The sequence below is a fragment of the Bombus huntii genome, chromosome 4 (assembly GCF_024542735.1).
Source record: "Bombus huntii isolate Logan2020A chromosome 4, iyBomHunt1.1, whole genome shotgun sequence".
NCBI classification, from domain to species: Eukaryota; Metazoa; Arthropoda; class Insecta; order Hymenoptera; family Apidae; genus Bombus; species Bombus huntii.
In genome coordinates, this window is record NC_066241.1 from 3598158 (window position 1) to 3623346 (window position 25189).

General features: G+C 49.3%; 2 protein-coding genes across 5 annotated transcripts in view; both read left to right on the top strand.

Moving 5' to 3' along the window:
* LOC126865239 (nose resistant to fluoxetine protein 6-like) overlaps positions 1–25189 on the top strand; it is a 221502-nt gene that overhangs the window by 103705 nt on the left and 92608 nt on the right. The gene's annotated exons all lie outside the window — the stretch shown is intronic.
* Positions 1–25189, top strand: part of LOC126865247 (uncharacterized) — an 85978-nt gene that overhangs the window by 52747 nt on the left and 8042 nt on the right. For 2 of the 4 annotated variants that reach the window (XM_050617569.1, XM_050617568.1), the window contains exon 2: positions 23395–23590. In XM_050617569.1, the coding sequence (XP_050473526.1) occupies positions 23395–23590 (196 nt within the window). Of the gene's footprint in view, positions 1–1765; positions 1884–11604; positions 14879–23394; positions 23591–25189 lie in introns of those variants that run through there. The other 2 variants (XM_050617570.1, XM_050617567.1) reach the window with 2 other exon arrangements.

Consider the following 25189-nt stretch of genomic DNA (forward strand, 5'->3'; position numbering starts at 1 on the left):
TGTATTATCGTCCAGAAGGCCACTCGATCGTCCTCTTTGACGCGTCGCGCGTTGCAGCAAAACGCGGCGTACGTTACTTTTTAGCGAACCGACCGTTCTTTCTCGGTAGACGATTCTAATTAAGTTTCAGGAAAATTCCGTTGGAAAATTTAGCGAACCAATCGGGTCGCATCGACGAAACTCGAAACTACGATCGTTTCCACTCTCGTCGAAGTTTCTCGTACGAAACGCAGAATTTGACGTAACTTGCAGTAGCTTTCGAAGAACTTGCGGCGAAAGCCACTCGATCAACGATCTTAGAAAAAGGCAACCTAATAATTGGCAGGACGAAGAGGTAGGTGCAAGAGGCGAAAGCAAGAACGTCGTCTGGAATGTTTTTAAATCGACGGTAAACGTCGCCACCGATTCTCCTTACCTGTAAAGGCGAATTGACACAGGGAATTACTCGAGAAGACTATTAAGTCGACTCTGTCTGTCGAAGATGAAACAGGAGGATTCTCGGAAGACGCCGGCTGTTCCCGTGGAAGTACTCGAGGCTAATTGCCTTGGAGCTCGATCAGCATCTTCCCTCGGGGAGGGTACATTACGGCGCGAGAAGGAGGCACGCGTTTCTTCATAAATCTTCATTCGCGAGGTGTCGTTAGCCTGTAAAATAAAACGGGCAGCGTGCGCCAACGAATGATTAATCGCAACGGACGTCGTTTGTTACGCGGACACCACGGAGAAAATAGTAACACGGTTGCGTAATCCGAGTCTCGCGTTGTTTGGACTCGGCAAATTACGCGGACGTGTCTAACGTGGCGAAGACGCGACGAGAACAACGTCGCGACCGGCCAAAGATCATTTTTTAACTCTCGTTCGTCACGTTCCCCGCCCTTTCCTTCTGTTTCGTCTTTCGCGTTTCGTTTCGTTTCGTTTCGTTTCGTCTCGTCTCGTTTCGTTCCCTGCCGATCTGTCCCGTTGGCAAGGTTGCTCCAGTCCGTGTCACGACGAAGATTAACGCGCCACCACATTCATCAGCCTCTATCTCGTAACTTTCTACTTGGAACAACGACGAACGACCGGCATCTTAACTCCTAATCGATCGTTATCGTCGGGTTTGCCGCGGTGCTTCGCTGCTGCGTTGTTTATCGGAAGGGAACTTTCTTCTATCGCTTTCGTCGAATTACGTCGTCGAGGTTTTGCCAAAGGATATTAAATTGGATATTTGCCACGACTCGCTCTACCAAGCATTTCGCGTTACGTCTCTCCGCGTAATTAGATCGCCGGTACGATCTGTCTGGTACGAGCGACGCTTTGCCTCGCCGTTCCAATTCCATCGACGAAAAAGATTCTTCCGTAGAACACGAAGAATCAAGAAACGATATCAACAGAGCTGGCTGGAAATGTAGCGTAGTCGCGTAATTAAGAAAGAAGGAGAGTCGTTTATGGCGCGGAATGCAAACGACTTTGGATGGCGCGTAACTATCGTCGGTTAGATGAGATCTAGAAGAGTGCCAGGGTCGTTCCACGGCCTCCTGTTCCCGATCGAGACACTCGCCGACCGATCTTTATTCCTTCGTTTTCGCGACGACCGTGTGTCCCGAGAACGCGTCTACAGCGATCGCGTAATAACTTGTGGTCGGAGAAGCGGTAGACCGACTCGTTTCCAGCCAGTTCGTTCGTTTCCCGCGTTTATTTCCCTCGCCCAGTTCCCTCCTTCCATTTGTTATCCTTTCACGATGACAAGGCGTGCGCCTGTTTCTTGTTACAGGTGAGTCAGGACACGGGGAATTTTTCCGACATTCCTTCGGTCGACAGGTGTGAGTAACGGCGATTCGAGTTTCCAGTTTTCCCGAAACCGACGATGCTTCTCGAGCTCGTCGCACGGCCAGTAAATACAAGTAAGATAAGTACGCGTCTCGCTCGATTCTTTTCGATTCCAGCAACGTGCGAAGCAAATGTTCTTTCGCCTATAACTGGATTCGTTCCGACGATGTTAAAATTTCGTTAAAATTTCGTTAAAAATTTCAATGAGATCGAAAAGGTCAAAGTGGCGAAGAGAAGAAAAGCGGTTTGACCGTACGCAAATTACGCGGCGAAAGCGCGATAACTTGATGGTGAATTGGCAGACGGTACGTTCGTATTAGGACTCGCTTCTTCCGCTCTACGACTTGGTGCGTATAACGGACAGGAAACTACGAGCGTGTACATCCGGAAGCGTTGATGCGCTCAATGCCTCCCTTCCGGTGGTACTACGTAGTCGACATTGCGAACGAGGCGAACAGAGGCGACCCATCGACGACGGCGCCCGGCGTCGTTGCTACCACCTGCCTCTCAGCCTGCTACGCAGATGGCGGTAGTCGTCGGTCGACCGAAACTTACCTACCATCGTTTTTACCCAATTCCCATACGGAATCGTGTACACCGTTCCGGAATAAATTTTCAATTTACTCGTTTCGAGAATTCGACGGTTCCATCTGTAAATCTAGAAAAGACTTTTGGCTGGCCAACACGGCGATACTCTGTCGTCGTCTCTATGTATAAATGCGAGATATACTTTCCGCGCAATGTTCTTTCGCAAATACTGCGAGAACGAAACTGTCGTAGCAAACGCAGGTGTGTCTGGTGGAAGGAAAAATTACGCGCATAGTTGGAAACGTGAAAAACGCGTGTAAACAAGCATCGATCCATTTAGTCTATCGCCGGGGATTCGCTGGACCGCGACGCGAAGCGTACGTTTTTACGCGAACTAGCGCATCGTAATCTCGCGTAAAAAGTAGCAGAGTGGATCGAAAGTAAAAGGATATAAAGAAAAAAGGTAGAAAGGTAGGCGGAGAACCGGACAGAAAAACGGTTTACGACGGTCGTGCTTAAAATGCCGAGTACTCGGAAAATTAGGAGTCTGGCATCATCGGCGTAATGCGCTCTTCTTCTCTTTCTCCCTTTCTCTCTCTCTCTCTCTCTCTCTCTCTCTCTCTCTTTCAGTCTCAGCGTGATAAATTTCATTTAGCTGTGTGCCGCGCATAGCGTGCGTGAACGGTGAACAGAAGAGAGCGTTTCACTCGGACGCTGCTTTAACGCGCCGACCGAGCGACGATGGGAATTTGCAAACCGCGTTGTCCGTGATGAAACCGTGATGAAACCGTGAATTCGCGCGAGTTTCGTCGGGGTGTGAATTACATTAATCGCGATATACGTACACATGCGTGGCCCGCGTTGAAAAATAACCACTCGTTGAAATCTCGCCACTGCGTTCCGCGCGAGTGAAATTTTTCAAACGCGAATTATTTTTCGTAGCCGATCGCGAAAACGGAAAACGGAAGCTCGTAAAATTGTCGAGCGCTTCGAGGTCGACCGTACGCGCGTATCTCGACAAAGAGTTGACATATTTTTCATAATAATTAATATTTTTGATAATTAGGGATAAACTGGCTGTAGGGAAAAGCAAAATATCGCGTGTAGATGCGTTTCCAGTTGGATCACGTGCAAACTTTACATCCGTGCAAATATCGAGGAACAACGAGCAACCGGATATGCCAGTCGATCCGTTGTTACTTTCCATCGGCAAACGTATGGTAGAAAAACGACTGGCCCGCGCACACGAGCAAACGTTAATTGCACAACATACTCGATTAATTAATATGACTGCGTTTGTTTCCTGTTCGTTTGCCGGCCCTCGGAGTTTCGTCCTCTACCGCAAACAAAGGCCGACAAAAACCACGACGATTCGCCGATAATAGACGCGACGACAGGTAGTGTTTTCGTCTCTTTACCATCGACCCGGCGACGTCCTTTTGACCAGACCAAAGCGTACGCGCAAAATACAGAGCAGTACGCGACTGTTTTATTTTATCGATGAGAAGGAAAGCGCGTGCCTTGCTATTTATTTCCACCGCACTCCCCTGTCCTTCCTTCTGTCTGGCGCTCCATGGGACGCCGTACCTGTAAAATTACGTGTTTGTAATTCGACGCAACGTTAATTCCATCGGTTCGCGTTTGTCAACGATACATTATCGATATCGATGTTATTACCATATTTCGGATGGAGTTAGGCGAGTCCCCACGAGACCCAACGTGTCCCAACGTGTCCCAACGTTCCCCGTTAATGCAAACACGTAATTGTACCTGTCGAAATTCGTTCGCTCGGCCCTTCGCCCCTCGTTTCCCCGCTCCGATTCATCGAATCGCGCTTACCCATCCGCATCGTCGAAAATTCCGAAAGCGTGTTGCATCCGTTTTTTGTTCCGCGTTTCTATGCCGCGTCGACGCGTTTCGAAACGTAACTACGTTTGTCGAATATTTGTAAATTAATCGCGGGGAATGGCGCGATATTGTACTAGTCAAAAATTCCCAATCCGCGAGACGAGTTCCGCGCGCGAACTTCTGGTTGCAATTTCGCGGAAAATCTTTGTCGCCCCGTGTGCCACTTCCCATCTCGCGCAAATATCTCCACAAAGGATTTCGTTTCGCGACGAATGCGAGTTCCCTCGTTCGCTCGTCCCTGCTCTCTTTTCACGACTATACGCAATTTGTCTGTCTTACCCGACACTGGTATTTCTCATCCTCCTCGGGCTTTCTCGTTTAAGCGATTCTACGATAGTTTGGCGTGTACAGGCACGAACGACCGAATGAAATGCTTTCGTTGATTTAAGAATTCGCCGGCACGCTCGAGATGCTTCTGTCGTACGAGAAAGTACTCGCGCGATACTCCGGCTCGACCTGCGAACGCAGTTTCCGCGAAGAACGCTCCGAAGATACGAAACAGGGGCATCCCGTTGGAGTTTAAAAACGAACGAGGTTTGTTTCTCGCGAGGAACTGATTTTTCAAACTTTGACGTTATGTCGCGATGCATGAAACTGCTGCCTAGACGCTGTCGCGTATCTGCGACGTGCGTTTCCCAACGAGAAATTCAACTCGTCCCTGGAGCAAAAGAGGAACGTTGCGCGTGAAAAGGGCCGAGCGTTTGATTCGCGCGTTCCGATTCATCCGCATTTGCAGGCCGAAAGTGGAACATCCTGTGCATCGGGTGAGACGAAAAATCGCAAATACGAAAAACACGCGACGTTACGCGTAGAATCGCTCCACGAAGCTCGATCCACGCTCGTCCCGAAAGACGACGAGATCGCCCGTGTTCGCGTCACTCGGGCACGCGATTTAATAGTCTTTTCGGGCGTCGAAACGCAGTCATTTTTCCTTTGACACGCGAAGCCGTTCGAGTAACGGACCGTGTGTGCGTAGGGAAGAGATTCTCTGATTTACGAGCGCGAGACGCGCGTCAAACTCGGCCGTAAATTACGAGGATGCGAACCGAAAACACTAACGGTTTCGAGCGCCATTTTTCTACAGCCGATGGCACGACCGACGCTCTGGTTAGCCTCTGGACGAATCGAACGCCGCGATCTTCCATCGTTGCCTGTATCGCGAGCAATCGATAACCTTTTGCAACCGCTGAACGCGACGGATTAATCGTTTGACGGAGGAAAACGCGACGCAACGACGCGACAGGACAAGACGATCAAATATCGACGTGCTCGTTCGTCGGTCGGTTCGAGTCGACGCTCCACTCGACGAGGTAATTAACGTCGAGTCACGGTATTGTACACGGGTCGGTCACTTAGCTGCCGGTCGAGATCCTAGATGACCGGACAAATCGTCGGAATAAAGCGGAGTTATCGACGAAACGGCGCGAGATTTCGATAAAACGCGTAAAACGAGAGATTCGATCGGATACGTAGGTCGTAACGTCGGTCTGACAGTCATGTGCAAATGGTTGGCTGCATGCGATTTGGAAATTTGCCCGGCGTCGGTCAGTCTATTCTACACCGCGTGTTTATGTATTTTTAAGTCATAGCTCGTTCCCGATGCAACGATGACGAAGCGAGGTTGTTTTTATTAAGCACTACCACGCGATCGATCGTTCTCTATTATTTCAAGACGGTCCGATGCGGTTGCCGCAGTTCGGTTATTAAGCGTTTCGACAGCTTGTCCATAGGTCGTGTTCCTCTTTGGCATCCGATTACAGTTTCGCCTTGCGTTATCCATTCGTCAAATTGCCCCGAATAAGTTCCATTACAAAACGATGGTACGCTCGTTCGACCGCCATTTCGCTCGCTTCGTTCATTCGTTTTATCGAAGCGTACGCATCTTATCGCAAAAATAGCTCCATTCTCGAGCTCGTACGTCCCTTTCGGAAGGGACACGCTTCTAGCTGTCGACGTAGTAAAATTACAGGTCGATGCTCCGCGCGGAAAGCGTCGCATTTCGCGTGTTCGACGTAATGGTTTTTCGTCAGCTCGGAGATATTTCACGTTCCCGCAGCTTGATCTTCCGGCGTGGCGTGGACCGAAAGCAGGGTAGACGATATCGGCGATGGATCGCGGTAAGGGGCCAATATTTTCGACGTCAATTTGCAAACGGGCCGAAATTTCCGCGCGCGATTTCCTCGGTATCCCAGAGCTGCGCGATCTCTGCAGGAAGCGACGTCGCTTCGAAAAAATATCATCGGCGTAGCTGGTAGTTGCGGGGTAACGACGATAAGGCTGTTAGCGGAGGACATAAAAATAAAATGGTCGCTTTACGAGCCGTGTTAAATACGTTGTCACCGACCATCGACCCTTGCCACGCCGATGTTTTCCCATCGTCGAATCGATTCAACCGGTTGATTCAACGTCGATTTCAGCCTAATACGATTAGGTCATCGAACGAGCCGCGATTCTTATCCTGGTTCGTAAATTTGATAAGAAAACGCTTCAGCGCTTAGATGTCCGATAATTTATTAGTCGTTTATATCGTTTATTATCGCTTACGCTTAAAAACTTGACAACGTTTCCGAGAGAAAAGCTTCGATAAATTAAAAATTTGTCGAACGCCTATGCGTAATTCGAGAATCGAGACGATTTTATCCGATCGTCAAATCACGAACGTTTCGTATTTCGATAATACGACGCTGGCAAAATTTTATGGCACTCCGCCATAAATGTTTGAAAAAGACATCGGGCTGGACCTTCGAAAGACTATGGGTCGATTGAAAAAGAAAGATTTGCATAATAAACGTTGCGTACCAGATGATCATCGATCGGTGGATGATTCGTTGCGATGCTACTCGCGACGTCTTAGGTACATCTGTGTCGGCGTACCGATCGTCGTGTCACGTTTGATCGACATTCCCCGAATTGCGACCGGGATGCCGCGAATCCCTTTAGTCTGCGCGAATCTCGCGCTCGGAATGACGCTCCAGGAGCGATTATGCGACGCCTCGGTGCTGGCGACTCGAAACTCGCTGCCCTTATCGCTCGATGCGTGTCACCGAGTATTATGGAACTCGACAGAATTTCCCGTGGGATTGGGTCTGGCTGATGTAAGACGGCTGAGATTACCTTCCTCGAGAGAGGGATTAAAACATCCGCCGTGTTCAACGTCGCTGATAGCCGGTTCATTTGCAGGAGGAGGGGTGTGTGTGTGTGTGTGTGTGTGTGTGTGTGTGTGTGTGTGTTTGTGTGTTTGGAGAAGATAAACGGCGCGAGATTGTCGCGAGACACGAACCAAGGAAAACTGCGAAATCGGCTAAGACCACGCGTAGTTTCATCGTCCGTCGTTCTGCGTTTCGTTCGTTTCTCTTTGCAACTTTCTTAAAACGAATAAATAGTCTTGCGAAGTACGGCCAGCGATCTACCGCGTTAATGGTCTTGAGCGGTTAAGATCCTCGGAACGATCTTAGGTTTAATTCAGCCACTACTCGGCAGAGAGAAATCGATTCATTGCGGTTGAAGGAAAAAGTCGATGGGTTACTCGGTCGTTTGGTGTTCCTATCCTGATACGGTTGGACGAACGCGCACAATGGGCACAAGCGCGGAAATGAAAATGGAGTCCGTTCGATCATCGCCGGAATTCGTGAACGACACTTTCGATGAAATCGGTTACCTCCGTTGCGAGTCGGAAACGAGCGTCTCCCTTAACCAATAGACAGAGAAGGGTCGAAGCGTTAATCGCGTATTCCATGAAAATAGTACGGCGTAACCACGTGCGATCGCTGGAATCGTTTCTCTTTCAACGAGAACAATCCTACAAACGAGATGTGATTCCAAGATTAAAGAGCCCGATAACGGTTCGACGTGAACAAATCGGATAAGTGAGAAGTACTAATTTGAAGAAGCGACTGCTTACAATTGTATGGAATGTAGAGAAGAGGAAGAGGGAGAGAGAGAGAGAGAGAGAGAGAGAAGGGTGTGGTGCAGTACGAGGACAAAATCGACGGTCGTTGACTTTGCCTCGAGAATCGCTAATGCGCTTGACAACTTGCCGAGTCTGCCTCGAAGGTGAGTTTATACGCGGGAGAAAGTTTGGAGAAGCCCGTACGACTCGCGAGTATTCCCCGTTTTCGTCCGGTGAAACGCTCTCGTGGAATTTTGCAACCCTTGGTTCCGAGAAGTTTGACCGCGTCGTGGCACCGTCTTTCAGGAAGCTCCGTTGTCAGCGTATAATATACGCATTTGCATGGAACGCGCTTCTTTCACCGCATTGACAGCGGCGACGAAAATGAAAAATACGCTTTCCATCGTCGACTATTCGCTGCATATACGGTACGCGAACCGAATGACACAGTTGTGTGCACGAAATCCGATGCTTAACCGTGTATGCGAATATACGGAAGTTACTTTTCAAGCTGAAGCGGGTTTTCAGCTTGTCACCCGTGTATTATCCGCCTTGTAAAAACCTGGCTTGTCGGATAATTAGGCGCGCAGGTGGCATTTAATTACTCGGCGAACGAAAGTCATTTTCGCATTTCCATTTGCCGCTTCAACGGCTCTTCTTCGTTTAAAGGCGATCAACCAGTACGTTCATCTTGGTTTCAACAAAATTCAAAAGCGAATCGCGAAGAAAGACGAGATCTTCGAACGAACCAGCCAAATAGATTTGGAGCATGTACGTAGACTTGGCAAACGGAGGATGCTGACCTCGGTTAGGCAATTTAATAAATCGGAGATCGTTTCAGCCTCTCGACACGCGCAAGCTACTAACTTTTCCTTCTTTTCTTTCCGATCGTGTCTTGTTTTCCAGCATGGCGAAACAAAGGCAACGTAACTTCGAGAAGAACGAGCCTATCGATCGTCTAGCCGATCCCAGCAAGTCGATATTTTGCATAATACTCCTGGTTACCCCTGTTTCGTTGTTCCGACAAACTTGTTGGTCGCTTGGCGAAAATGGCGTTGTTTGGCGCGTCGTGGAAGCAGTCGACGATGGTTCCTCGCATTCGCCGCAACGAGGATGTATTACCGCCGTTATTGTTATCGCGGGAATCGGTAGGAGGTAGGAATCGGTAGAGGAGGAAAACGAGGGCTGGGAGGGGCGTCGGGACGCTGCCGGAGGAGGTTGTCGAGCAGCTGCGGCCGATGTCCGCCGGTCGGGGCTTGCAAATACGACGCACATGTAGTATCGGCGAATATTCGGCCGCGGCAGTTGCGCGGCGAACGTGCACGAAAGCGGTCGCGAAACGCGCTCCGTCTCGACGTTTTCGCGCGTTCTTTTCTCCCTGACGCCCTTCCGTTTTACCGGTCGCAAAACGTCGTTCCATCTACGAGTAGTACGAGGCAAACGGTTGCGAACGTAGACGCTTCGAGAAAGAAACGGAAACAGGGGCGATAATTCTGTGAAGAAAGGCGAGGCTAAGACTAATAAAGGGTCGTTTAAATTTAGCGAAGAAACGCAGAAGGAGTCGACGAGACGAGAAACATCGTCGAGTATCGAGTTTGCACTTCGTTTCGATGGAACGCGTAAAGTCGAGCGTGAATGTCACTTTGATTTTCAAGTTTCGATGCAAGTTCTCGGTGCATTCGTCGAATGGTGAAGTGGAAGCGATTTTAGTTGGCGAAATAGTCGTATTTCGAGACAATATACGGCTGAACGATCGTTCGGCTGTGCAACGAATCGCCTCGCCTCGGAACACCGGTAGTGGAGGTTGAAAATGATCCGCGCGACGAAGATTCCCGGAGGTATAAAAACACCCGGGAGAATCGAAAAACCGTCGTGATTCGCGGTTGAATCGGGGAAGCAATTAAAAATCCTTGGAACAACGTTATCGGACACGGACAACCACGAAACCCGAGTTCCGCGAAGAAAGAAACGAAAAATTCGAAAGTCTGTAGCGCGCGTCAACGTGGCGTCGCAAGGAATCTCATCGAGAATCGAAGAACCTTCTATTTTCCGCGACGTTGGTCACGTCCAGAGCGCGAGCCACGATATAATCGTTCGCAATCTTATCACGGTAACTTTGCAGCGAGGAAACGCAGCTGGCCCGTTCGATTTTCTTCTATTCCGAGTTCGCGCTGCTTCTTCGAGACTACCACGGAGACCGATACGAACGAGGGGAACGAGAGAAAAGAAGGTTACTCGACGTGTCCCGATTGAAATTAACGTCACGTCCGCAGCTCCCCGCGTTCTTCTACGCTTTGTTCGCAACCACTCACGTTGGCCTAGCGATTTCGCTGTTTTATACAAAATTCACTGTCCTCTCTGAAATCGTCGTCCCTTCTCGCGTAGGTCGCTCCGCAGGTCATCCTACCAACGTCCGGTCCGAGTTTCTTTCTTCCGCCTCGAGTAGAATAACCGAAATTCCTGCTCATCGACGTTTTCTATCCTTTCGCTCGTCTTTTTTCGACCTTCTTCCTCTCCTCGGTAATAGACTCGTCTCGGTGGTCGCCGTTTCGCAAGGACTCGGCTTTCGTTGAAAACGCAAGGATTCAGCTTCCGCTGAAAACGCAAAGGTTCAGCTTCCGTTGAAAACGCAAGCATTCAGCTTCCGCTGAAAACGCAAGGGTATCACGGTTATCTTCGGTATTTACTTTTTGGCTGAATTTTCCTTCCTTGGTTCTCTCGTCGAAATTCTCGTAGAATCAGATTATCTTCCAACTATACGAGCCTTCATAAGCTAAACTACGTTGAATCTTTTAGTATTCGTAACGCGCGAACGAAAGATAATTCGATACACAATCGATGCATACTCGATGATTTCGTTTATCGCGACTGTCGAGTACATTCTGTCGCCCGTATATATTCTCTTCTAATCTCGTCGCGTCTTTCACGCCCGACCACGATCTCGATATTCCGTTTGTACGCCAAGTTCGCGTTTCCCCGACTAACGAGGCGTGTTCTCGTTCGATCGTTGCACAGAAAGTGTTCGCTTTCCGAGTTCTTATCCGCGAAAGTATCGAAACTTCGTCCCGCAGTTTTCACGTTTGCGGCTTCGTCGTCCACAACCGTTAGTTTCCTTTTCTTTCGTCGCGGCGAGTAGCAGCTTGCAGCCAGCTTTCGTCTATCCTTGATCCGTTCGTTCGTTAAAATCTCGTCGCTACAGGGACCAATTTAATAACTTGGCGAAGCGTATTCGGCGCGTTAATCCGTCGATCGAGAGTGGTTTCGTCGAACACCGTGCGCTCAAACGGACGAGATTTCTTTTCATTGGCAGAAAATCGAGAGACCGGACGATCGAACGTTCTCGATGTTCTTTTTTCACCGCGCGAATCCATCGTGTCTTCTGCCGGTAAATGGAAGCAAAACAAAAGACCGAAATGAAATATGGTGTTTCTCGTTCGATCGAAATACCGCGAGTTTGGTGAGACGTGCGCGACGAGATACCGGGAACATTCTGTCACGTAACGGCGTGCTTCTTTCGTCTTTCCTGACACGCGCGTTTCGACTCGATCCTGTTGCGCGGAATCGCGCTTTGATTCCCCATGATACGTTCTTTCGCAGCGAAGCTACTCGCAAGAGCCGAGGGAACGCGACAAAGTTACCAAAGCCCGTCTCCGAAGTCTGGCAAGTTCCCCGTTATAACGAACTACCTTTCCAGTTGCCTACGACTCATCGACTCGCGGCGACGTCTTTATCGTCTATCGTCTCTCGGATGTTTCGAGCTCGCGCGAAATTACGAGCGACCGGGTAAAGTAGAAGCGTCGCGCTTCAGCCGGTAGCTGCCATCGGAGAATCGACTTTTCTCTCGCTTCCTCGACGTTCCGACGCGTAGAACGAAAATTGGCGAATCGCGGAAGTCTCGAAGAACGTCGAGATACCATGGAATTCGCCAAGAACGCGCCAAACTCTCTAGTTTCACGCGTGGCGTCGACAGCGTACGGATGTCGACGAGCCTGCAGCCATTTGTCCTCCGCATCCACCGGTAATTTCGACGACAGTCGGACCGTGTCAACCTCGCAATTCGAATACCCAACGCCGCTATCACGGTTCGTATCGTAATCGAGGAAACGAATAATCGAGGAAACGTTAAACAGGAAAAAGACAAGGCTGATTCGTTTATCGTTAATTAGTCGCTTTCGCGCGTATTCCCGCAGCGGACTTGCATTTTTCCTTCAAACGAATTTTCTTTTTCACCTACTTTTTCTCTTTAACGATTATCGCCGCGTATAACGTTCGATTTGTCTGTAAATTCAACGGATTAAACCGTCGATGATTACAGCTTCTCCGTAATTGCTCGTAATCGTTGGAAATTTATGCTCGCGTATAGAGATACGCGGACACCAATTATAGCGGAAAACGGCGTCGCTCGGATCGTAGCTGTTGTATTCGCGCAACATCTAGTTCGCTCGTAAACGTCTAGAAATTCGCATAACTGCGCGAAATCGTTGACTGCGACAGCGATTTTCGACCGTGAAACACGACTCGCGAGTGTGTCGACGAGCTGGAAGGGTTCGTTCGATGCGACTTTACGGATAATTTGTTGGTTTTGAAACGGTTTGCCGGTCTCCGTGGTATCGTATTTGCGAAACTCGTACGAAACTCTGCGAGTTTCACGGGGTGACGTTGCCTCCGTTTAATTTTCCCACGGAACGCGACGTTGTCCGATAAAACGTAGCTTCTTCGCAAAATTATTCCTCCCGATGGTTATTAACGTAAATAGTTTTCGACGAGTTTGCCGTGCAAATTCGAACGAAGCGTCGATAAGGCATTTTCAAAGACCCGCTTGCTTTGTTTAAAAGCAGAGACGAAAGCAAGCTTTTGCGAGCGAAGAGAAAATCGCGATAAATTGACAAAGTTTGGAATTCACGGAAGCAACTCCACCCCCTCCCCAATTACTGGAATTTACCCAATAGTACCACAAACGGTCTTCAGCTTCTTAAGCGCGTTGTTTCGCGGATAAAAAGTTATAGGAAAACGGTTGTTCGATGGATCTGGAGGCAAGAAGCGGCCACGGAGAGAGACAACCCGCCCTTAAACTCTATCGAAAAAGGGCGTATCTGACGCTGTTCGACGTTGCAAAGTTTCGTAAGAAGATAACGACGGAAGCTAGTGGAAGATGGATCGAATCGATCGATCACGGAATCGCGGCGATCCGAGTACTCTACTCGGATGTCGGATAGCCGAGCGACGCGCACCACCACTACACGTGGCCTACTCGAAGAAGCATGTGCAGAACCAGTATGCAGCGAGTTTGGCGAATTTCAACCGGCACGGCGCAGTGGCAGCAGCGGCAGTGGCTGTATGCGCGTTCTCTGCTTCCTCCTGCCGTGGCTTAATCGGGCTTGCGGCGTCGTCGCCGCTGCTTCCAGCGCTGCTGCCGTCGTGTCTCGCGGACGTTGCTGCGGATGAACGTTCGCCGTCGTGCGTCTGCGTGGTTCGCCCGCTGCTCGCCACGAGATCGGGAACGCGATTTCGAAAGACGGTGCACGGTGAACGCGGCGAGTTCCGTCAGTCGGTTCCTCGACCATCTACCACGAGGACCGTTTGCTTCGCTGGTTGCAGTGGTTGGATCGCGCGACTCGAGCTTCGAGAACGGCGACGCGCTATCGTCGGATCGAGTCATCCTAGAGGAATTATCGGAAGGAGGAAGAGGACCGACGTAGCAGCATCGAGCAGATGAGTATCCCATTGACGAGACGAGGGAGAGTCTGACGATCCACGTTTGTCTGCATGATAGCGAATCGGGCCAAGTGTTTGTAAACAGGACGTAAGGGATGAGCGGTCAGACCGTATCAGAATTTGGACATAGAACGGAACTGAAGCCGCCGTAACCGCGCTGACTAGATCGACGAACAGAGAGCTATAGACATCGATAAGTCGGGGGATTATCGGAAGAGAAGCAGGAAACAGACGAGAGAGAAAAACCGGCCGTAGCACACAGCTGTTTAGCACGAAGCCGAGAATCTCCGACCGTCTTTAGAGCGTACAATCCTCGATAACAAAGAGCGCACCATACTCGCTTTGCGTCGCCTTTTCTCGTTTTCGTCTTTTCTCAGCGAAGACGCATCGATCAAGGCTCGTAAAAGCGGACGACTCTTGGCACGAAAGCCCTTCGATGCAGCTTTATTCATTTCGTTCGCACTTTTCGTCCGCCTTATCTCTCGCTCTGTATCTGTCTCTGTCTGTCTGTCTGTCTGTCTCTCTCTCTCTCTCTCTTCCTTCTTTCCGTTACACGCGATCACGCGCCTCGTCTTCTTTTCGTTCGCTTCGTCCTCCCACCGCGATTGCATCAACCACCTGCCTCCTTGCTACTCTGCCGGCTTTTTCGCGCGATACTCTCTTTCTCGTTCGTTTTTTCCACCTCGCCTTCGTCAAAACGATTCGATCGTTTTTTTTTATCCTTTGTATTTTCATTCTTCGCTGTTTCATCTTCCTTTCGGGAGTTGCCCGTTCTTTCCTCGTCCAAGAAGAAAAGAAGGTCCATTGGAATCGCGGTCACCACGAAATACCAGCTCTCTCGCGTTCCGCTCCACCTACGATCGAGTTGTCCGGCTTTTCATCGCGCCGAGACCAACGAAAAGGAGACGAAATTCGCTCTCCGTCGCGGAACACAGGCGACGCGTCATTCTCCTTTTTCGTTCGCGCAGGATGCATCGTTTCTGCTCCGGATGTCGCCACATCGCGATGCCGACGAGACCACGACCAAAGGTAATCCTCTTTTCGCTTCTCTATCGATTTGTCAACGCGTGTGCGCTACTCTATCGGGGAACGAAGTCCGCGTCGAGAGGAACGTAACGAGACGACGACGAGTTTCTCGCGGTCAGCGTGTCTCGCCTCTTTCGAATCCTTTATCCGCGCGCGTTTCACGAGTCCGTTAGGCAGGCTAATTGCGAAATCCTGTACGCGAGGACGAACGTTTCCTCGCTCCGCCTTCAACCTCGCGTTTTACATCCACCGCCGCCACAGCCGTCATCGATCTTCCTGACCTTTCCCGCGCTATCCTCTCTCATCGTCCTCGAAAAAAACGCTGCGAGCCAAAGTATTTAGCGAGCTTCCGTCGCCGCTACAGGTTCTTGGATTCGTGAAAATGTCCAAATAACAGTTTCATCAGCGCTAGATTCTCGAAGCTTTTACCTTGTCCGCTATAGTCTTCGATGACCTGCCGACTTTGGCTTAATTTCATCGGACGTATTAATTTCGGACTTTGCCTCTCGGAGCAAAGGACATCGCGAACTAAAGTCTTTGTCGTTGATAAGATTTGTGACGCGAGGTAACCACGCGAGAGTCGCAATGTCGAGGAAAAGACTCGTCCGAACGAGCATGGTTCCGTTAGGGCCACCGACTCGCGATCTTTACCGTCTCGTCGCTTCGCAACACCGACAATTTCCAAACGCACGATTTCTATTTCTCGCAGAGTCTACCCTCTCGAATCTTCCTCTCCGTACGAGAGTTCGCGTCTCGTAAATTATTCGCAAAGCTCGGAAACTCCTGGGGCTTTTCCTCTTAGCAAAAATTTCGGTCTCGGAGATGAGAAAGGAGACCCGCGTTTTCTCCGAGAATCGTGGTTCGTAACGATCGAAGAAAAGCGGCATATTTGCGTTTCGTAGGGTGGGCGAAAGACGCGCGATTAACGAGGGAAACCGGCGGTCTGATGGAATTAGAGGCACCAAGCCAAAGTGGCAGATGGCGAGGACTTAACCCGAGAATCCTCGAATGGGCGATGACGAGAACAGGCTGTCAAAGAGGAAAAGAAAGTGGAATAAGCAAGGCAAATATTTTCTGGCGGTGCTTTAAGAGCGGCTATAAAGGAGAAGAAACGGTAAGGGGAACTGTGCGAGTACCGCCTTCAGTCGCCACAAGGTCGAGAAGAACTCTTCGAATATACGTCATCCGCAACGAATCTGGCGAAAATGCCACGCGATCCAACTTTCCCCGACGCGCGATTTTAACTTACATCCGTTTTTTCTTCCAGCTTCGCCTTTATACGCTTTACGATATCGCGGTCATCCGTAAATTTTCCCTCTCCGCCAGATGTTGCGTGGCAATTCTCCTCCAATTGTTCGACGATCTGCGATTCGTTTTAATAGAACGCAGCTTCCAGTCGTTATTTGTTCGCCGCTGTATACGTCAAGGGCCGTTAATTGAATGGGATCTGGAAATCGATGAAAATTCGGCGTGCCAGATTTTCTCATATACGCGCCGATCATCGAGCGTTATCGATTCCGTGCGTTGCCAGACGCGAGAGGTAATTGATAGATCGTGCTCGAAATACTCGTTCCGGCAGTGGAGGTGTCATCGCGAGAGGTGTATCGGGAACTTGGGATTAATCGTCGAGGTCGTTTCGTTCCAACGACGACCGCGTCGGAACAAAAGATCCGATCAACGAGCAAAATGGAATTTCGTAAATTTCATCGTTCTTCCGTGAAACATAAAACTAATTTCGTCGTCGATACTCGTTATTACGCTGGCCGTTCGGCGGCAATCGTCGTCGATAATGAAATTATAATTAATACGACCGGCCAGAGGGAATAATTGCGAAATTTTCCTGCCAATGATCGATACTTTTGTATTGCGAGGATCCGGGAACGGGAGAATCGCTCGGTACAGCCGCACGTTCGTTTCCATTCCTGCGGCAATTACGGTAAAACTGTCTTTGTCGTTGCCTGTGTTCGACCATGCGACGAATACCTTTGCTAATCCGTAACAATATCGTTCGCGTTGCAGGTCGTTTAATTCGGCAAATTGATTCGCCAACTTATCGGGCCACGCTCGTTCGTCTCTCGAGCGCACAGTCTACAGGAACACGCAGCTCTTTGTTCGAAAAATTACGGATACTACGTCGTATATCGAGATATACGGACATTCTCGTTCTTACGTTTACGATAATTAGGAATTCACGTCTGCCAAGTAATTTATTCGTAGTCGCAAGTAATTGGCGATGAACGAGTTTTATAGACAACGTGGATGAGAATTGGCCGACGTCGTCGATCGGCTACACGGGACGAGCACCTTTTCGCACAGTTCCTCCGACAAACGTTTTCTCCGGTGTCGTGATTCGGTGCCGCGGTGGAATGCTATTAGATCTCGCGTCGTTCGATGGAGAATCCAAACGACACCGAGCAATCGTTATCGCGTCGAGAATGAAAATCGATCGTTGCAGGTAAGGCAAATCGCGAACGAGCCTGTGGGAAAATTCTGCGACCACGTTGGAAATTAACGTCACCTTCTAAACTAGCCGCTTCTTGTCGCGTTAACGACAGCCATGCTACCCTTAATACGAACGTATCGCTTAATGGCTCGTGAAACGCGAATCTCGGTATTCGGCAAACACGTTCGCCTCGCGTTATCCCGTCGTAGTCGCCGAATGGCCGAGCCGAGTCGAGTAAACGCGCGAACAAGAGAAAAGCGAAACGGTCGTGGTGTACACGCGACGTTCTATTATCGCGTGGCCCGAAGCCAACGCTTGGAAAATAAAGGAAAGGGACGAGAATAGACGACAGCTTGTCGATCGGATCGCAGAATCGGCGAGTGATCGAAGATCGTCGTCCGATGGAGGAAAAACGAGGTCGTTCGGAGCGAGGAATGGACAGGTTCGATGGGAGGAAATGTTTGTTTCCGAGGAGAGCTTCGATGACCTCTGCAATTAGGATAAACGCGATCCGAGAAAAGGCCACGTACTCGGCTTTTTACGAGCATTCGTAAGAGCAGCGTACGACGAGGCGAGCGTTTCCGGCACGAGGTGGAAATTATGCAAAATTGGCGAGAGACGCGGCCATCTCGATGTAATTCGTTGGACGATGAACGGCGAGTGTTGGTACGGGTCGCGTAGCAGCGTGGTCGTCGCGATCGGTAATACCGTTTGGAAATTACCGGTTGTAAAAAAGCACATTCGAGAATGACCTTTTCTCTCGCATAACGTCGTGGCATTCTCGGAACTCGAATCCTCCGACGTTTATCAGGCTAATCGATATTTCGGTTACGTCTGTTGGTGCAATTTTTCCGAACCAGCCAACTTTTAATCTTGCGGTGCGGCAACGGCCTCGAGTGCCGTCCGGTTACATCCCCGTTCGAATCACCGATTCGTCGAGGTAGTTAAAAGTTATGGTTTGCGCCTGGTCGTAGAACCAAATCTCCGGTTTGGCCTCGATCAAGCCAGCTGCGATGTCGGCGAAACGTTTCATCCAAGTGTTACACGTACGCAATCTGTTCCGTAGCTTATATCCGAACGATCGATCCATCTTATTCAGCGTGTAACGCGCGTCCATATCCCAAATTACTTTTTCAATTAAATCGTCGGAAATTCGTAGTTGGGTCGACTCGTAGTTTAAAACGCCGTAGTTCGACGCCAGATGAGATTTCCTCCGCGATTTTTGAAATCCTACGATGCGCGCGAAACGTCCTCCGCGAACCGCGGCGCGCGACCTGCGATTAAAAACTCTCGTGCGAATGATAAATAAGGTCGTTGGAACGCGCGGTCGGCATCGGCGCCACGAGGACGCGTAGTCGCTCGTTTCGAGGAAAAATTACGCGAAGGCTGAAGGTGGAGCAGCCGCTTATTTTCACGGTACGCTGCTGCGTGCTCGTCGTTCCTCGGTCGTTCTCGTCGTCGTCACAGATTAATTTTAATCGCGCGTTAAGCTCGGTTTGTCGATCGAGATCGTTCGCGAAGTCCCGAGACGATCGCACTAAATCGCGAGGATCGTCGATCAAACTGCGTTCGTAAACTTTCTACGTCCGCTCGCGGAATATTCTTCGACCCACGTGCGATTCCACTTGAAAGCGTATCTTTCGTCGGTAATTTACATTTAATTCTACGTATCGCGTCTGCTGCACAGATGGAAGTCGAAAGTTCAAAGACCTCGAAGAAACTCGAGGAGATGGTTTCCACCGTTCGGTTCGTTTATGTCCGAGCTGCTTCGCAAAACGTACGTATTACTTTTAATAGAGACGGTACCTGTGTATTAGCCGTGTAACGCAGGTCGTGACGGTCGAACAACCTCTATGATGTAATTTATTGGAGCGGCGAGTGATTATTTTCAGGCTATGCAGAGGCGATCGTTCGGCCCCCTGAGAAATTGCATTTCCTATCCCGTTCTTTATCCTTCTGACAGAGCCGACAACCGTGTATATTATAATTTTTGACTGACTAGGGCGAAATATAATTTCCGCCCGTCTTGCTCCCGCCCCTGAATCTATAAGAGTTACTGATTCATCGACAGCGGAAGCGCCGTCGTTCGAAAAGCTTTTACCCCTAGCCTCTTTTACCTTCCTCTACCTGTCCTTCTTTTCCTTCGTTCCTTTTCGACGTTTCGCATCGACTGCCGCTTGTTTTTAACGTATATTACCTTCTTGCAACGAGGTTTCGCGAAATTAATTTACCACTTTTTCCGGATACCTCGCGATCGGTCACTCCGCTCGTACCAATTCGAAGCGGATAATCCGATTACGTTGAATTTTACTGCTCGAATTAAAACGTCTATTACTTTAGCCAGATCGAAGTGGTAGGTCTATCGAACGAAACACTTTCAGACACGTAGACAAACGCCCGATCCTCGTAGCCACCGCCTGTCATTTTGATGTATTTTCTCTTGACCACGGTTCACCGTCGACCAACGTTATCGATCGATGTCCAGCGATGAATCACGTCTGCCCACGAACCGTTCTATCTCGGTGGAATCGAAGATCGTGTATCGAGGTATTCGTTCGATTCGCCGTGTATCGGGTGCACGGTTGGTAGTCTTTTGTCGGTCTTTCTTCTAACTCGTTGCCTAAACGCCTCGATCGATCGACACTCCGGTTACCTTCGAAAAGGCCACAGGCAAGCGACATCCTTTCTATTCGAAACGTTTTTGCGATCGTTTCGAGAGGTAGGTGTACGGACGGTCAAAGAGACTTCGCTTAAAACACCATGCTTCGTTCGGTTCGTTAACAGCGTGCCTAATAACAATGCAGTTCTTTAAAACGCCTGGTCCTTTCGTTTTACCCGAAAAGACCAGGTAAAAGCGGGAAATAGACGAAAGAAAAAAAGGGAGCATAGGTGGAACGAAAGGGTCGAGGAAAGAGAAAGGCAGGGTCGTTGATAGGACGCCGTTACGGTTATCGAGATCGCAGCTGAAAACGGCCGGAGCTGCGCGTAAATTCACCGGACCTCCGTTTCGCACCACCTGGCTACGATTCACGACGAAAGACGAGTGGGTTGGTCGGTCTCCCTAGATCGCGATAGTCGGTTTCGCAGGTGCGTGCGAGTCAAACGAACGGGAGGGTTCTTCGTTCGACGTAGCGTACGCCAAGCCTCTCCACGGCCGAAACAGAAACGCGAGAACCGAGCCCCCTGTTCGCATTGTCAGCGATAATTGAGACCGATTTGCAGAAGTCGTAAATGAAGGCCTGCAGGGCTCGTAAACCGACGGGGAAGGGAAATTCGCGCGATACACGCGACTATATAATACGAACCAGGGGATAGTTTGGCCGGAAGTTGCAGCGAACGGACATGTGGCAAGCTGAGAAACGGTTTTGTTTGTCACGCTGCCACGATCGTTCGCGGTTAATGGAGAACCGTGTCCAACCAGCTGCGTTACTCGTGCGCTTGCAGGCGAGCAAAAATTGCGCTATTAGCAAAACGCGGGCATACGACCTCGAGGATTGCAGCAAATTCTGTCGATGAAGCGTAAATCCTGTGTGGTCTTAAATAAATCAGCTGTCAATAGCGCGTTAACGACGGATCAGAGTTGTATCAAGATCTCGCACTCTACTAAACTACAGGGTGGATGGTAACTGGTGGTACAAGCGGAACGGGGGTGATTCTACGCGAAAAAAGAAGTCGAAAATATAGGATAAAAATTTTTCGTTCGAGGCTTCGTTTTCGAGAAAATCGACTTTGAATTTTCGCTCGGTACGCGTGCACTTTATCGCGTCTCGTTATAACGGATCTCACTGTAGATCGTTGTCTCGATGGAAAAAATGAAAAAAAAATTTTTATTTTATATTTTCGACTTCTTTTTTCGCGTAGAATCATCCCCTTTCCGCTTGTACCACCAGTTACCAACCACCCTGTATATGCGCCTTGGAAATTCTACGGATTTGTTCGTGGCTGTTCAAGTACGTTAATTGCCTCTTAGGCACTCGCGTCAGCCAACAGACACTGTATCTACGTGCAATTACGTAGCTCGGCGATCGTGCAACGTCACTCGTCCGAGGGGCTCAAAGGCACCTAGGAAATGAGATATTCGTAAGCGATCTTTCGCTAGGAAATATTTTTATCCGTCGCATGTTTGGAGAACGCGCGGAACGAATCGACCGGCAAGAAACAACTGAGAATTTATCGATATTAACGTTACGAATATTCAACGGTCGAATAAAGTACAAACGACGAGGGCTTGTCCGATGAATAAGTAGAGCGCTGAACGGAGAGGGAAGTGGCACGAGTCGGTGCGTTTTTCTTGGTTCGCGACACCCGCCTATGTCGTGCGAAATACACTGGCGAGTAAGCAAGTACGTAGACGGACAAAGCTGGAGGAATCGATCGTCGCCGACAGAAAGAAAGAAGCGTCAACCGTGTCGGGTGACTCGGTCGGTGACTCATGCATAATTTATTTCAACTTAATTAGCGAATGGTCGGGTCTCGCGTGCAGGAAAAGCAACATTTTCCATAAATACATCGAGCCTGTGTTATGCAAACGATACCTAAAATTGTAAATGAAACGTTACTCCGTTATCCCGCTTGCTGGATTTCGTGCGGTCTGTGTATCGATTATGTTCGCTGCTCGAAATCGTTGCATACTTTTACGAGTACAAATCTCGAATACGAATAGCCGAGTAAACCGTAGAGCGCGGCTGCAGCCTTGCACGAACGCAGCTCCCCGTATAATATTTGATACGTTTCATTTGAATTTACGCCAGAGATATTATGTTGGATTTTTCGCTCTCGCAACGCTGAATTTCACGCGGTCCAATCGCATCGCGCGGAATTTCCGACGGCGCGTCAAAAAAATCACGAATATTCCGCTGCGAATATAGAATAAAATCGCGTAATTCGTTTTCCGTGTTTCGAGAAGGCGGTACTCGATGCGATTAAAAACGCATAGATTCGTCGTGACCTCGGACAAACAACGAATTGTTTTTATTGGATAAAATACGAGCAGAGTTATTAACATGTCGGAAAATTCGAGAGCTCCGTTGCGAGATAATAAACGGAAACAAAGTTTGCGCACTGGTAAGCGAAATTTTATCAACGGAGTCGTTCGAATCGCATCTTTCGAGACCTGGTATAAATTTTCACGGTCGTAAATCCGTGTGCCCGTGTCTTTCGCAAGCCGCTTGCTTTTTCAAATTTTCCAATTTAAAACTTTAAACGGGCCAGTTTCTTCCACGAAGAATTAATTATTCCCGAGGAAAAGAGATTTCGCGTAAATCGCGAGAGCGAAAACGCGGTAAGGAGAGTCGGGGAGGAAGTCGTTCGGCGACTTTAAAGCGAGCGTAATACGTGCGAATTTACGAGACGATTTACGGATACGCGACAAAACTACGGAACGAACCTCGCAGGTTCTCGGTGGTCGCGAGAGCCACGGAAGTTTCGCAGATGCTCTCTCGAATTTTTTCTGATATTCAATGCGTTCGGTGTGCTGCGCGATCGCGGTGAGTCCTTGCGGTTCTTATTAAATTTCACTCCGAGCTGCATGACCGAACGGAACTCGCGGGACGAGCGGATAAAAACGAGTCTCGTCGGTCGATCGATTCGCCGTCGAACGATAGGATAGCATCGTGTTCTCGTTTATTCGAATCGAGAGTCGGTTTTCAAAGGACTCGGCTGGCTCCACGCTCGAGAAATCCTCGTTTCCACGTAGCTCGGCTAATCCCGATCGGATCGAGGAACACGCTCTGCGTGGTCGCTTAAATATTTACCTCGCATCGATTCGCAGTTTCGACGACACCGTACACTTTTCGACGATCTTCCTCGACCGTCTACGAGATCCATTACCGACCTGATAAATAGGAGATCTCAAAGACGGTTCCCTAACCGTGCATTTCCACGTTTCCTTGCTCGATCGATCGATCGCGCGACGAGTAGGCGTTCGCGTCGCTTCCAACGATCCACGTTTTACCATTCATCGACGTTCCAGCTCGCTATCCAGATAGAATTAACGATAAGACGTCCGAGATGGAGACGCGAGCAATCGTGCGAACAGAACGGGAAATAAAAACGATCGTTCGATTTCTGATTTCAGTTTCGACGAGACGTCGATGGACAGCTGTCCGTTGGCAGCGATCATCGAGGCAAGGCCAGGCGATTTGTCCAAGGATGGCAACGAGATGGAAGTGACATCGCTGGAAGAGGCAAAGTCGGTAATAGCTGCGCTTCGAGCGAGGCAAAGAGCACAGGCGCATCAAATGCTCGCCTGGCGAAGGACCCTGAAATTGCAGGTAAAAACGAAGCTAAGCGGGAGGGGAGGGGGGGGGGAGAAAATACATCGTGTGTGTGCTTCTACCTCGGAACCTTGTCCGTGCTCGTTGATCAAAGCTATTATCCGGTAAAACTTTGAAGAGGAACCCGAGCCCGCTTCCGGGACAAGCCAGACGTTTCGTGACGTTCGACTATTTCCCTTCGGACCTTGCGTGATCACGGACAATCTACGTGTTCGTGGCGGTGCATTCGCGAAAAAAAAATCCTCCCTCGAAATTCTGCGGAGATCTGCGCGGCAAATGATCGACAACGATCTCTCCAACCCCAGGAAGCACAGATTACGTACGGCATGGCAAAAGTCTCGGTCTTGGCGCGAGCGATAGAAACTGCTGGAAAAAAAGTAGGAAACGCGAAAGCATTTTCGTAGAGGTATCTTGCAAATGCTGAAACGAGACATCGATCGATCTCCTCTTTAGATACGAAGAATCCGCTGAACAAGCTAATTTCCGACACGATCGTTGTACGTCTATCAAAAGAAAGACGCGGCCAAAGTTACTCTTTGACATTCGCGATTCCTTTTTATCGTCGAACCTCTCGCGAATTATCGAGAATTTTGAGAATGAGATCAAACTGAATGAGAGTTGCTCTCAAACGGTTGTTTCTCGAGTAACACTGTGCAGAAAACTTTAGTTTATCGTTCGCACGGGATTATCGTTTCTGGTCCGTCACTTTCATCCATTATCGCTTTTATCTCTCGACGATTTCTTTACGTTCGGCTGATTCGCTTTCCTGCCTCTAATACGCTCAGATTAATTACAGATACACTTGTCGTTGGACCGAGCGCATCTCCTGGTCGTTTTAAAATTCTGTTGCCACGTCGAACGCGTGGTTCCATGCACGACGGGGAATAAGAAATTGCCGGAATACAACGATATTAATCGCATGCAGACGAGGCGATCGATCTTCCTTTCGTTGCCCAGCGATATCTAGCGTGCGTTCGTTAGATGTACCGCGGCGGCTGGCGCGTGCATGACGATTCGGCGGAAGAAGCGTAAGAATATGGATGGAACATTGGGCACGTCGGTGTCGCGCCTCGACGGCGTAGCGCTTCGTATCGCGAAGCTGCTAGAAGGTTCCGTGGCACGTGCCGTCACACAGACATCTACACAGGTCACACTGGTTACCGCACAGAGAGTGGGGTTCAAAATCTCTTCGTGGGGTCGCTGAGTCGGTCAGTCTGAGAATAACTAGCCGACTGTCAACATTTCGCAACGCTCGCTTGTATTTCCTGTAATTTTTGTTTAATAGATATCACGTAATATTATTTCAACACAAACATCGTGTCTTCCACAGATTATTAATCTCAATTTCGAGATTAAATTCTAACAGAAATTGTCGCGAGAATTAAACTTAATGTAGCGAGACCGACCAAATTGCATTCGGTGGAAATCAACTGGCGAAACCGAATTAAAACGAAGACGAAAGGGAGAGACACACCGCTGGCGAATACAAACAACCGGTGCATTAACGAGCGAACGCGCCTACGTTCGTTTCCGCCAACTAATTCATCGACCGCCACACGACCTCCCTTTATGCGAATACAAAAAGGACAGAAATTA